Here is a 15,239-nt window from a genome sequence, read left to right on the forward strand (position 1 = left end):
AGCCCTCTAACACAAGTAAAACCGTGGCATCCACACTATTTCTTCCGTTCTACAAAACAAAGACACCACTCACCTTCCCAGCTCACTTGGCACTGCTGCCCCAAGGCGTTAGCGAACACAGAGAACAAAGCAGAAGCCGCTTACCCGGAAAGTTTCCTCAAGTCAGCTTAAGAGCTTTGTGACTTTCCCTGTTCTAAACTTCTGTAAAAGGGGATTTAGAAATGGGGATGTTTGGACACTTGTTAGGATATTCAAAATGTGAATATGTGGTAAAGTGAAAGTAACGACTTTTATTGAACAAATTGGCCACTTCCCTCTCCAAGACTCCTGCCAAGAAATAAATCACTCTTGGTGGAGGCCCCACCAGCAAAAAGCGGCAAGCATCGGTAAGAAATACTGACTGCTACAAACAGCTTTTCTTCTAAGTCACTTTTTCAACTATTTAAAAACTCATCCACAGAACAATCATTGACTGGAAGGAAAAATACCCTTGGACAGTCAAAACAAGAAGAGTTTAGTGACGCTGAATATTTTAATTGTACTTGGAATAATTTTCAGGACAACAGAATTTTCATGATGCACTGAATAAAACCTATAGACAAAACTGATCACAAAAAATGAAAAAACTGACCACAATCATACTGTGAAATATTTACTCCAAATACAGTCAAATATCTATTTCTTCATCTTATGAAATGGGAAATATTTACTACCTATTAACAGAAATTAGGTTCTAGATAGCTGCCAGTTAGTTTTCAGCAGGATAACATTCTATAGGAAAAGTGTAATCCTAGTAAAAGTTAATATTATTAACATTAAAGAATTTTGACTCCTAATTCTACCGAAAGCCAAACACCTTTGTTCAATATACGTACACACCTTTATTGAAAGAGTATCTTGCCTTTCATCAACCTAACTTGCTTCCTAAATAATTTGTTTTTGCCACAGATGACTGTGACTTGTTATAAATAACGGAAATTTTAAATCTTGATTGTTTTCATTAATCATTTACAAAAAGGTGTTCTGTGATGGTTTTTAATGATTTTCTTAAGTTCAAAATTCAGTAACACAACCTGAATTTTCAAGTCAGACCTTTTTCTGACAGTCAGTCTGATTTGATTCTCATGAAATGGATATTTTGCTTGATTTCATTATATGATGAACACGTATTATGAATTGAATGTCTAAATCTGTAGCTCCAAGGTTTTGACAAAACATATAATAAAAATATATCTAAAGCACTAACTGTACCAAGAGTATTACATCCAAAAAGGTGTTTTGAAAGTAACAGGTTGGATTTTCCCAACGCTTTATGAATATACTAAAATAAATAAAGGTTTTCTAGGTTAAAGAGTAACAGGTATAATTAATAATCATTTGATACTCTTGGTAAAGCCCTTTGGGTTTACACCCCCAAGTATGAAAATGAGTAAATTCTAAGCAAACACTTCTAAAAGTTAGGCACCTTTCAAAAATTCTGTTTTCAACAAAAATAAACAAGAAACTAATCATGCTGTCAGCTGAAGAATGATTTATCATCACAGATGATAGATCATAATGTGATTTTTGTCATGGAAATTAAAGAACTGAGTAAAAGGCTTTTAGGTAAAGCTATAGAATTGATGCTTGACCCCCTTTCATTCTAGCAATGTCATATTAATCCAGATATATAAACTAATTGTAAAAACATTATCTCATTAAAGTATTTCCAAAAACTTTAATATAATTATATATTGATCTATTATGCAAATAACTGAGTAAATATAGAAGAAATTTAACACATCCTGACGGTCACAATAAATACATCTCCGCACGATGTAGCCTCCACCTCCTGGGCTCAAGCAATCCTCCCAACTCAGCCCCCCAAGTAGCTGGGACTACAGGCTTGTGCCACCACGCCCAGATAAGTTTTTGAATTTTTTGTAGAAACAGGGTTTTGCCACGTTGCCCAAGCTGGTCCAGAACTGAGCTCAAGCAGTCCACCCACGTCAGCCTCCCAAAGTTCTAGGATTACAGGCATGTGCCACTGCACTCAGCCATATATAATTTTAAAAGTATATACACTTGCTGCAAAGATGTATGATAGTATGATCAATGACTTTCAGGCATAAAAACACAGAGTAAAACCTGATGATAAGCTATAAGTTGAAAACTGCATGTAGTGGAATTGGTCCCTGTACTCCAGCCCAGAGCCTCTGCTCAAACACAGGAGCTGAAAGCCTTAAGCTTCTCTGAGATGGCAGGTGGTGGTGGTGGTGGCTAGAAAGTGACTGCCTTGTCACCAACAGGGACTTTCTAAGTTTAGTGACTGGTCAGTTAATGATGGTGAAACAGTTTCACCAAATCTTTACTTCTGTATCTTTGTGCGATAGTACAAACTAAAATATATATTTTCATTATTCTTGAAATAATATGACCCCACATTTTCACAACTCAATTTTTTGGGGTCCTACCTAGATATTGTGGTGGAGTTTTGCTGTACAGTACTCCCTTATCCACAGGGAATACTTTCCAAGAACCCCAGGATGCCAGAAACCTTGGATAACACCAAACCTGATGTTTTTTCCTATACTTATCTATGATCAATTTATAAATTAGGAGTAGTAAGACATTAATAGCAATAGCTAATAAAATAGAACAGTTATAACAATATACTGCAATAAAAGTCATGTGAATGTGGTCTCTCTCTCTCAAAGTATCTTGTTACTGAACCTTGGGTAACTGAAATCATGGAAAGCGAAACCACGGATAAGAGGGGGCTACTGTATTACATTAGAATAAAACCTTGTGGGAGAACTGCAACAAAAATACAAGTTCCAGGAGAAGGAGGAATTTTATGTATTTTCTATGTAGATAATGGTACTAAATTTCTATGGTATGTAGACTCCACTGACTGTGTAAGGAAGCCTGTTTTGTTTTAAATGACAATATTTACACTATGAACTTAGGAACAGCTTTAAATGTGCAAATAGGTACAGTTTCCTTTTCAAACAACTTTTTGTAAGTCCTAGGGATACTTGTGCAAAAAATCTTGAAAAATCAGTGCTCAACACAGAGGAAAAGCAAGCAATGACCTTTTTCAAGGCCAAAGATACTTGGAACAGATTTTTTTTTTTTTTTTTTTTTTAAATCAGCAATGTACAGACTGAACTACCAGGAAGGACAGCTTAACATTTGCTTGCTTTTCCTGGCACCTAGGGGGAAAGTCAAGCATAGACAGGGATTAAACACTTCTACTCAAGACAGAGCTTCTAAAAATTTATGGTGCACAGTAACAGAAAAGGGGATAGCTCATATCTGTAACTCTGCCAAAGCAGCAACTCATTCATCACAGCAGTCAGGACTTAATGCTACCTTTTGCAATTTCAGGAACAGGTACTAACCTTAGAGGATATATTTTACCATCACTAATTATTTTTAACTAAGCACCCATTGTGTCTTAGGTTCTTGAGATACAAGTAAGAACCTGTGCCTGAGCATTTTACACTCCTGTTGGGGAAACAGTGAAAAACCCAACAATACAATACATATGAATCTCTGCAGCACAAATGAAGGGCCCAATGAATATAACAGAAGTGCAATGAACAAACAGAGGGAGTTGTTGCCAAAGGTCCGGGTTGTCTGGGAAGGAGAAGGCTGAAATCAGAGCAGGTTTTTAACAAAACAGAATCAAGAGAATAAGACCGATGGGCTAACTTCCTGGGGACAGAAGTAGGATGGTGCACATGCGACTCAATGTGAGTATGATGGTGAGGGGAGTAACTATTACCCCAGAGCAGATGGCTACTATAAAAGTTGGCACATAGAAATCAGACTGTGAAGGGTCTTTATGCCAACAGAGAGCTGAGTTTTATCCCATCAGAAATGTGAAGGTTTCTGAGATCAGTGTGCAAAGCAACATTTTAGGAAGGTTTTTTTAAGACAGTGGTATATAGGAAGAGACAGCAAGAGAGGTCAGTTAAATTTTAGCAATAGCCTGTGTAGCAATATGAAAACAGAGGCTGGAGTGAACATGAAGTGACTGGAAAATAAAGGACATTGTGCTAAAAGGGGGAAGGAGGGACCATGAGTTTCATGGTTTCAATCCTACGTGACTGTGATAATCACGGTCCCACCGACAAAAATAAATCCAAAGGGAAAACAGGTGTATGTTCAAAGGCGCAGAGTCGGCAAGGAAGAATGGACACTTGAAGGGGAAGGCTCAACCTCTGCCTTCCATCAATCTGCCATCAGCAGTGATGGTATGCCACACTACACTAGCAAGCAGAAAATCATAAGCTTGCTCCTCTTTTGTTCTTTTACTCAATAGAAAAAAAAAGGACTTGTATTCGAAACTTGTTCTTGATCATACTATATACAGGCACACCTCAGAGATACTGCAGGTTCAGTTCCAGACCACTGCAATAAAGGGAGTATCACGATAAAGCAACTCACACAAATGTTTTGGTTCCCCAATGCATATAAAAGTGCAATTTAAACAATAGTCTATGAAGTGTGCAAAAGCATTATGTCTAAAACATACATATATACCTTAAAGATTAAATTTCTAGAGAAAGGTAACAATCCTGAGTGTTCAGCAAGTCATAATCTTTTTGCTGGGGTAGGGTCTTGCCTCACTGTTGAGGGCTACTGAGTGACCACGGTGGTAGGTGGTGAAGACTGGAGCGGCTGTGGCAGTTTCTCAAAATAAGACAACGATGAAGTTTGCTCCGTCAACTGAGATTTGTGCTTTCATAAAATATTTCTCTTTACCATGCTGTTTGATAGCATTCTATCCACAGAACTTCTTTCAAAATTAGAGTCAATCCTCTCAAACCCTGCCACTGGTTTATCAATTAGGTCTATGTCATATTCTAAATCCTTTGCTGTCATTTCAAGAATGTTCACAGCATCTTCACCAGGAATAGATTCCATCTCAAGAAATCACTTTCTTTGATTTCTTTAAGAAGCAATTACTCCTCAAGTTTTATCACGAGGTTGCAGCAATTCTGTCACATCTTCACTTCTAGTTCTCTTGGTATTTCCCCCACATCAGCAGTGACTTCTTCCACTGAAGTCTTGGGCCCCTAAAAGTCATCCATGAGGACTGAAATCAACTTCTTGCAAATTCCTGTTATGGTTGATATCTTTACCTCCTTTCACGAATCACAAAGGCTTGTAATGGCAATCAGAATGGTGAATCTTTTCCAGGTTTTCAACTGACTTTGCCTAGATCCATCAGAGGAATCACTACCTATGCTAACTACAGCCTTATGAAACCTATTTATTAAATAATAACGCTTGAAAGCCAGAACTACTACTTGATCCATGGGTTGCACAACGGATATTGTGTTTGTAGGCATTAAAACCAACATTAATCTCTTTATACAACTCCAGAGCTCCTGGATGACCAGACTCATTGTCAATGAGCAGTCATATTTTGAAAATTTTTTTTTTCTGACCACTAAGTCTCAACAGCAGGCTTCAAATATTCAGTAAATGATGCTGTAAGCAGATGTGCTGTCATTCAGGCTTTGCCGTTCCCTTGATAGAGCACAGGCAGAGTAGATTTAGCATACGGGCCTAGGATTTTCAGCATGGTTCGTGAACACTGGGTTTCAACTTAAAGTCACGAGCTACATTAGCCCCTAACAAGAATCAGCCTGTCCTTTGAAGCTTTGAAGCCAAGCACTGACTTCTCTCTAGCTATCAAAGTCCTAGATGTTATCTTCCTCTAATAGGCTATTTCATCTACATTGGAAACCTGTTGTCTGGTGTGGCCACCTTCATCAATTATCTTAGCTAGACCTTCCGGGTAACTTGCTATAACTTCTATATCAGCACTTGCTGCTTTACCTTGCACTATTCTGTGGAGACAGCTTCTTTCCTTAAATTTCATGAACCAATCTCTGCCGGCTTCCAACTTTTCTTCTGTAGCCTCCTCACCTCCCTCAACCCTCACAGAGTATGAGACAGTTACAGTCTTGCTCTAGATTAGGCTTTGACTTAAGGAAATGTTGCGGTTTGATTTTTTATCCAAACCACTAAAACTTCCTCCATATCAGCAATAAGGCTGTTTTGCTTTCTTATCACTTGTATGCTCACTGGAGCAGCACTTTTAATTTCCTTCAATAACTTTTCCTTTGGATTTACAACTTAGCTAATTTGGATCAAGAGGCATAGCCTTCAGCCCGTCCTAGCTTTTGACATGCCTTCCTCTCTAAGATTAATCATTTCTAGTTCTTGATTTAAAGTGGAAGATATGTGACTCTTCCTTTCACTTGAACACTTAAGAGGCCACTGTAGGCTTATTAATTGGCCTAATTTCAATATTGTGTCTCAGGGAATAGGTAGGTCTGGAGAGCGAGCGATGGGGAAAACACAGACATTTATTAATTAAGTTCATTGTCTTGTATGGGTGTGGTTGGTGTTGCCCCAAAACAACCATGATACTAACATCAAAGGTCACTGATTACAAGTCACCCTAGGAGAGATAATAATAATCAAAAAGTTTGAAATACAGGGAGAATTACCAAAATGTGAGAGACATGAAGTGAACGTATGCTGTTAGGAAAATGATACCAATAGACTTTCTCCACACAGGATTGACACAGACCTTCAGTATGTTAAAAAACAAAACAAAACAAAATAGTATCTGCGAAGTACAATAAAGAGAAGTGCAATAAAATGAAGCATGCCTTGTGGCTTCACAATGATTGAGCAGTATTCATCCTAAAACAAATCTTATGAAATTTACCTTGAGAACATTCATTTGCAAGTAGAAAAGCAGATCTGGTTTAAAGCCTCAAGCATCAGCCCCTTACCCAAGTCTTGGTAAGGAATCCAGAAGAACAAGTACTTCCACCTCTTAACCCATCAGTCAAGCTTAAGCCCTTTAGCCTCTGTCTCATTATAAATTCAAGACACTAACGTTTCTCATCTCAAGAACATGGAGGAAATTTTAGAGCAAAAATCCTTCTCCTTCTCGACTTATCCCCATCTCCGAAAAAACCCTTAGAGCTGGTTACATTAGAAGTTAACAGTATTTTATATTGTTTCATTCAAAGAATGAACATGAAATTACCTCCTGATTTGCAACATTTAGTACAATCGCATTGAAAATGTCTAGTTTAAACTGTAGCAGGAAGATGTTTATTCTACCTAGGACAACCTACCTGTTCCCGGAATATCAGGGTAAGCCAAAGTCTACAATGGGAGGCAGCATAGCACATGGGTAAACAGCAAGGCTCAAGTCAGACTGCCAGAGTCTACAGCTCGCACTGCTTAAACTTTGTCAAGTTAACTGCTCTGGACCTCAATTTTCCCATCTGTTAAGTGGAGAGAATGCCTCTCTCCCTCACCGGATTCTTATTAAACAATGGAGTAAAGTACTTAACAGTGCTCAATAAATGTTTGATGCAAGTATCATTATTGTACCTTAACATTCAGCTCTAGGCTCTCATCACAGTCTCATTTCTTGTTTGTTGACGGAACTTATATATTGCATTAGATAAGGGAGGTAAGGGTAGGCAAACTTTCTCCATAAAGGACCACACAGTAGTATTTTTGGCCTTGCTGGCCAGAAGGTACCACTGATGCAGCTATTCAACTCTGCCATTGTGGCACAGAAGTGGTCAGAGATGACATGAAAACAAATGAGAATGGTAGTTCTTTCCAAAACTTTATTTAGAGAAACTAAAATTTCGCGTAATTTTCACATTATACAAAATATTATTTTCAGCCATCAACAAATATAAAAACCATAGTTAGTTTGTAGGCCATACAAAACTAGACAGCAGGCCAGATTTGGCCCATGGGTGGCAGTTTGCTGACCCCTGCTCTAGATTAACAAATTTATGGGCTTTGGAAGCTTTGTGGGGCAGGGAGGCTTGATATACAGGGTGGTGGTGCAGAAGAAAGAGGAAATTTCTAAGTATAATAGAAAAAAGACGTAACGCTGTCCTTCATTTATCAATGCTGGATTCAACTATGTGCAAAACATTTTATCATATGTCGCTGGAATCAAAGATGCAGAAGTCACAGTCTCTGGCTTCAAGGAGCTTATACTTCTCCATGGTAGCTTAGAAATGGAAAGTCTTCCTTCAAAGTAAAATACATCCTTCTCAGACTTTGACAATGCACCTGTGCGTGCTCATCTGCAAGGCAGGTAGTTTCTTCGGCACCTCTACCTACAGCTGAGGCCAAACATGCATTATTATCTTGACCACCTGTGCTTCTTCCCCTCCCCAGTAATCCTACTACCAGTTTTTCTCCTGGTCTCCAAATTATTCTGCTTTGCATGATCATTTTGGGGATAATACTTGGGGTGATATACTAAAAATTAACTGGTCATATCTTTTAAAAAATTACCATTTTAATTAGTCTTCAGAGATACCCTTTCTCTTTTAATAGGTAACATGCTTGTGACTCCTGTGTTTTCTTGTTTCAATCCAGGCAGAAACTTCTCCCTAGGAGGCAGGATAAACAGATCTCCAGGCAACAAAGACACATCACAAAAACATTTTTTTTCAGAGCAAATGTTAAATACTTGATCCAAAAGAACCAAATAAAGATAAAATATAATGCTCTATTATACACTTCAGTTGGTTATAAAGATTGTGGATTTGAAAAAAATCAGCAGAAATCCACTATGTCAATGTCAGAGCATATGAAGCATAGAATAAAAATTAACATAGCTAAAAATTAATAGTTTGTAAGTACTATTAATTAGAAGAAACAATAACAGAATATACTAATATTGTTTTCGTGGACATCCATCTCTTATGTGTTTCCTTGTAAAAAGTTGTACTATTTGTCTTTCAAAGACAACACAATAAAAGTCAGAGTAAAAAGCAGTACTCTCAATGTTTAGTATCATTTCATCAGCAAAATCCCAAATCAGATTGGAGGGGAGGACAGAGACTGAACAGAGGAATTAAAATGGGTTAAGACAGTAAAATCTATGGCTGAGCGCAGTGGCTCACGTCTGTAGGAGGTCGAGGTGGGCAAATCACTTGAGGTCAGGAGTTCGAGACCAGCCTGACCAAATGGTGAAACCCCACCTCTACTAAAAATACAAAAATGAGGCGGGTGTGGTGGCACACGCCTGTAATCCGAGCTACTCAGGAGGCTGAGGCAAGAGGATCACCTGAGGCTGAGGCAAGCGGATCACCTGAGCCTAGGAGGCGGAGGTTGCAGTGAGCCAAGATCGCACCACTGCACTCCATCCTGGCAGACAAGCAAAAATTCTGTCTCAAACAACAACAACAACAACAACAAAATAGGATACTGAGAGCTTATAATGTTGAAGTTCTTAAAAAGAAATACAACATGAGCTTGCTGGTACTTGGCAAAAGTGAAAATAGGCAAAGAAATTAGCAGATAGAGCTAAAAAATCTGGAAACGTAGTATTTCCTTGTCATCATGAGATTTTCCAATTGCAGTTTCAGCTATTCAGTATTCAGTAATATTTTACAAGTTATCTTACAGTGCTATCTGGGATTCACAAACATCTCAGCATACATCCCTCTTAACCTAAGAGTTAACTGTATAAACTTAAAGCACTTAGATTTCCTTATTTTACTATAATCTGTAACATCTAGAACACCACACACTCATATGCCTTCTGTTATTTACACATTTTTCTTTACGATACTGATTATATGACTACTGCTCAAAAGCAGAAATTTATTGGCTTAAGAAATCTACTGCCCTATGTAGAGAATTCCCACGCCAAGAAAAATGTTTACTTTCCTGCTTTTCACCCTATATATCAGGTTTGGAAACCTTTGAGGAAATTCATTTGGTTATAAAATATAAATCTTTAGAATAAACTAACATCACAATTTTTATTAAAAGGTAAAAGGCAGGAAGCAAGCAATGTCAATGAAATTGTTCCCTGAAAGCTACAAGGAGAAAAATTCAGTTCTGAAAATACATGGGTTTAGCCTCTAGGTAAGAGTTTTACCTTATCAAGTCAAAATGCACATTTTAGCTTTTAGAATTAGTTAAGAATTACACAATATTTAGCAGCCATTTACTATGTAAAATCACAAAAACAAGTCTTTTATTGACTGACTTCACTGGTGGCCAATGAAGTTTTTTAATAACAAAAACATAATATAAGGTAGAAAGTATTGACTTTATTAACCTCACTTACGATACCGAATACAAAGTAAAATTAGGTGGTGACCCTTAATTTTCAGTCTATTTTAAAGCATGGTCCCTCAGATTTAAGAATTAAGGCATATATATGTCAAAAAAGGAAGGCGAATCAAACAACCAAATCCAAAAAGACCGCAGTGATTTATGTACTATTAAGTCTGAGCTACAGCCCTTACAATATTCCTTTTAGTATTTTCTTCTGAGTTGTCATGAATTCCTTCAGTAACTGAATTTTTAACCAGACTCTATAACCCAACACAATTCTTCCAATTATGAGTTGAAAAGAAACATAGGCAAATATGTATACCAAGTACCTTATGAAATTCACCACATACATAGTGAACTTCACATATAAACTTTGAAAATCAAAAGGACTATGATATTCTTGAAATCCAAAGGCTACATAAGACCTACCTTCCAATCATTTCTGCATTTTAAGATATGGTTTCATCTAGTGATGTTAATAAAGAAATACATTACATATTTAAACACCAGTAAGACATTCAAGAGAACAGCCAATAAGATTTTGCATTTTAAAACCAAAAAGAATATATCTTGAACACCTTAAATTATAAAATTCAGTTCTAAGCAGGAACTGTTACTGTGTAACGAATACTGCTCATATCAAAATTGCTGGTGACAAAGAATTCAGTATGCCTTCCTACAAAATCTGTTCACATACATGTATCTATCTCTATCACCTGTAATAAGATTTTAAATGTTTTAAGGTGCTTAAAGTTTGCACTATAGGACTAATTCAATGAGATTCATCTGCTACCTCTTCATAGCAACTTCAACAGGAATGATCAACACACAAAACTGTTGTTACTTTCTAAAATGTGGCATTTGTGGCGGTGGAGTGCCCTCTATTGGTAAGGACGAGGACACACTCATTAGCTGTCCTGCATGCATTTTCTCGTTGATTCGGAGTTCACACCCATCCTGAAGCATTCGAACTGCTATTCGGGCGATATTCTTAGAGTCATCAAGACCACAGTGAGGCCGCCCATCATAATCCATTCCTAATTTTTCAAGCATTATTGTCAGTTTGGTTTGGCTTCTAGGAACCTGTAAAATAAACAGCTTAGTAAATAATTCTTTGGTGTTCTAAACTGTAATATAAGCCACAGTTAAGCTGAAAAATAAGAAACTGAAAATTAGCACTAATAGCTAAATAAAGCTAGGCAAAGGGCAATACCCCAGTTAAATAAGGCAAATAAAAAACTCAGGCCGGGCAAGGTGGCTCATGCCTGTAATCTTAGCACTTTGGGAGGCCAAGGTGGGCAGATCACTTGAGGTCAGGAGTATGAGACCAGCCTGACCAACATAGTGAAACCCCATCTCTTCTTAAAATACAAAAAAATTAGGCAGGCATGGTGGTGCACACCTGTAATCCCAGCTACTCGGGAGGCTGAGGCAGGAGAACTGCCTGAACCTGGGAGGTGGAGGCTGCAGTGAGCTGAGATCATGCCATTGCACTCCAGTCTGAACAACAGAGAGAGACTCCATCAAAAAAAAAAAAAAAAACCACCCTGAAATTTTCAGAGCTTTAAAATACGATCTTAGAGTTTTAGCTGAAAATATAGACAGAATCCTCAGACATCTAAAACCTCTGCAGTTTTTTAATTTAAAAATAATTTATTAAAGGGAATGTATTGTTCAGGACATGTAAGTTGAACATCTACCTTTTTAAACCAAATTAGTTATTTTACATGGTATTTTTCTAAAGTGTATTACTTTACTTGACTGATTTCTTAGATAAAAAGACTATTTAGCCTTTTTGGATGGCTAAAGATAATGAACATTAGAATGAAAGATGATGTCGTGTGGTATTTTTCAAGTTATTTAAAAACCTGTTCCTTGATAAATTTAAAACAAACAAACAAACCTCACACTCCCCACATTCCAATATACACCACCACTTTTAAGAATTATTGGCTGGGTGTGGTAGCTCAGCACTTTGGGAGGCCAAGGCAGGTGGATCACCTGAGGTCAGGAGTTCGAGAACAGCCTGGCCAAGATGGTGAAACCCCATTTCTACTAAAAATATAAAAATTATCTGGGTATGGTGGCGTGCGCCTGTAATCCCAGCTACTCGGGAGGCTGAGGCAGAAGAATCCCTTGAACCGGGGAAGCAGAGGTTACAGTGAGCCAAGATCACTCCACTGCACTCCAGCCTGAACGTCAGAGTGAGTTTCCATCTCAAAAAAAGAAAAAAAGAAAAAAAATTGTTATATTTTCTTCATATTTCTATCAAGATTTGTTAAGTTTTACATTCTATAGTTTGTACAACTATTGTGCCTATGCTTCTTGGACCTCAGCTTCTTCATCTGTAAAATGGGACTAACAGCTCTACTATTTACTCATAGGGTTACTGGGATAATCACAAAGCAAATGATGTAAAACATCCATAATTATCTTAAGCTGTAATACTGCAATATATCTTGTACCTTCCACTAATTATCACTTGGAAAATGCACTTCTAAAAATAACCTGTCCAACACACTGGGTAACTTAGGTAGAAGAGACAAATTCCTGGAAATACACAACTTACCAATAATTGAATTACAAAGAAACAGAAAATCTGAAGAGACCTATACCTAGGAAGGAGAATCAATCAGTAACTGAAAACCTCTAACAAAGACAAGCTCTGAACCAGATAGCTTTGCTGCTGAATTCAAGCAAATATTTAAAGAATTAGAACCAAGCCTCTTCAAACTACTACAAAAAAATTGAAGAAGAAATACCTCCCAACTCATTCCATTAACATCAGCATCACTTTGATACAAAAGCCTGACAAAGACCTCACGAGGAAAGAACATTACAGATCAATATCCCCCATGAATATCATGATGCAATAGTCCTTGACAAAATATAAGCAAATTTAAATCAGCAGCATATTAAAAAAACTATGTGCCATGACCAAGTAGGATTTTACCCTGAAATGGAGGATGGCTCAACATTTAAAAAACAATGTTAACCATTAACAGAAGGAAGGAGTATAGTAATTGAAAGAGAGTGGTATTAGTATAAAGATAGACATATAAAATAATAAAAAGAGTCTAGAAATAAACCTTCACAAATACATTGAATCAATGGGGAAAAAAACAGCCTTTTCAACAAATGGTGCTGGGAAAACTGAATATCCACGTGCAAAAGAATGAAGTTGGACCCTTACCTTACACCATATAACAAAATTAACTTAAAATTGATTGAAGACCTAAACGTAAGACATACAATTATAAAACTCTTAGAAGAAAACATATCAAAAAGGCTTTATGACAATGATTTCTTGGATGTCACCAAAACACAGGCAACAAAAGAAAAAATAAAGTGGACTTCATCAACATTAAAAACCTTATTACTAAAGACATTATCAGTAGAGTGAAATGGCAACCCATGGAACAGAAGATACATTTGCAAGTATATATCTGATGACGAATTAATATCCAGAATAAAGAACTCCTACAACTCAAAACATCATGATACCTCAATTTAGTAAATGAGGAAAGAATCTGAATAGACATTTCTCCAAACGTGATATGCCAATGGCTAATAATCACATGAAAAGATGCTCAACATCACCAATCACTAGGGAAATACAAATCCAAACCACAATAAGATACCACTTCACACTCATTAGAATGGCCATAAACACACTCACGCACACCAGAAAATAACAAGCATTGACAAAGGTGTAGAGAATGTAGTACTTTGTGCACTGCTGCTGGGAATGTAAAATGGTACAGCCACTGTGGGAAACAATGTGGAGATTCCTCAAAAAAATTAAACAAAGAATTAGCACATGATCCAGCAATTCCTATTCTGGTTATACAGGAAAAAGAAGGGTATTTGTACATCCATGTTCATAACAGCACTATTCATGATTGCCGAAACATGGAAGTAACTTAAAAGTCCATCAAACAATCAATGGATTTTTTTTTTAACGTGGTACAGGTTAAATATTCCTTATCTGAAATGCTTGGGACAGAAGTGCTTTGGATTTGAAATTTTTTGGATTTTGAAATATTAAATATTTACATTATACCACTTTTGCATCCCTCATCCGGAAATCCAAAAATCCAAAACCTGAAATGCTCCAATGAGAATTTCTTTTAAGTACAATGTCAGGGGCCAAAAAGTTTCAGATTTTGGAGCATTTCAGATACTGAATTTTTGGATTAGGTATACTCAGCCCGTAAATACATACAATGAATTCTTATTCTGCCTCAGAAAGGTAGAATTCTCACACATGATACAACATGGATGAACTTTAAAGACATTATGCTCGGTGAAATAAGCCAGTCACAAAAGATAAAATACTGTATGCCTCCACTTATAAGAGGTATATAGATAAGTCAAACTGACAGAGACAGAAACAAGAATGATGACTGTCAGGGTTTGGTGGAAAGCGGAAGTTCAACAGGCACAGAGTTTCAGTTTTGGAATATGAGAGTTCCGCAGAACGATGTGGTGATGGTTGTGCAATAATGTGAATGTACTTAATGCCACTGAACTGCTGTGCACTTAAAAATGATTGAGAGCTTTTTTAAGTGAACAACAAGTGTTATCCAGGGCGAGCATCCCTAATCCCAAAAACCCAAATTCTGAAATGCTCCAAAATCAGAAACTTTTTGAGGGCCAACATAACATCACAAGTGAGAAGATTCTACACCTCATATAATGGTTTGCAGTCAAAACACAGGTACATGACACACAATTAATTTATGTGTGACTAAGAAAGCGACTGCTTATTAGTAGCATCAGGAACGATGATGCCAAACAACCAGACTGTCTGTATCAGTGGCTGAGACAGTGACAATTTTGCTTTCTAATGGTTCAATGTACATACACTGTTTCACCCACAAAACTGTATGAAACTTAACTTCAGGCTATGTGTATGAGGTATATATGAAACAAAAATGAATTTCATATTTAGACTTGGGTCCTATCTCTAAGAGATCTCATTATGTATATGCGAATATTCCAAAATCTGAAAAAAACCCCAAATCTCAAACATTTCTTCTGGTCCCAGTCATTTCCAACTAGGGATACTCAACCTGTATTACGTATATTTTACCACAAAAAAAAAAAAA

General features: G+C 37.0%; 1 protein-coding gene across 3 annotated transcripts in view; it reads right to left on the bottom strand.

Annotated features, from left to right (window-relative positions):
- The window catches only part of ERI1 (exoribonuclease 1), a 100,354-nt gene that overhangs the window by 58,191 nt on the left and 26,924 nt on the right, over positions 1-15,239 (bottom strand). For 2 of the 3 annotated variants that reach the window (XM_032162502.2, XM_032162504.2), the window contains exon 7: positions 10,029-11,211. The exons of the other annotated variant lie outside the window; for it this stretch is intronic. In XM_032162502.2, the coding sequence (XP_032018393.1) occupies positions 10,969-11,211 (243 nt within the window). In that variant the 3' untranslated portion in view covers positions 10,029-10,968. Of the gene's footprint in view, positions 1-10,028; positions 11,212-15,239 lie in introns of those variants that run through there. 3 annotated transcript variants of the gene reach the window in all.

The sequence above is a fragment of the Hylobates moloch genome, unplaced genomic scaffold (genome assembly GCF_009828535.3).
Source record: "Hylobates moloch isolate HMO894 unplaced genomic scaffold, HMol_V3 SCAFFOLD_8, whole genome shotgun sequence".
Classification (NCBI taxonomy): domain Eukaryota; kingdom Metazoa; phylum Chordata; class Mammalia; order Primates; family Hylobatidae; genus Hylobates; species Hylobates moloch.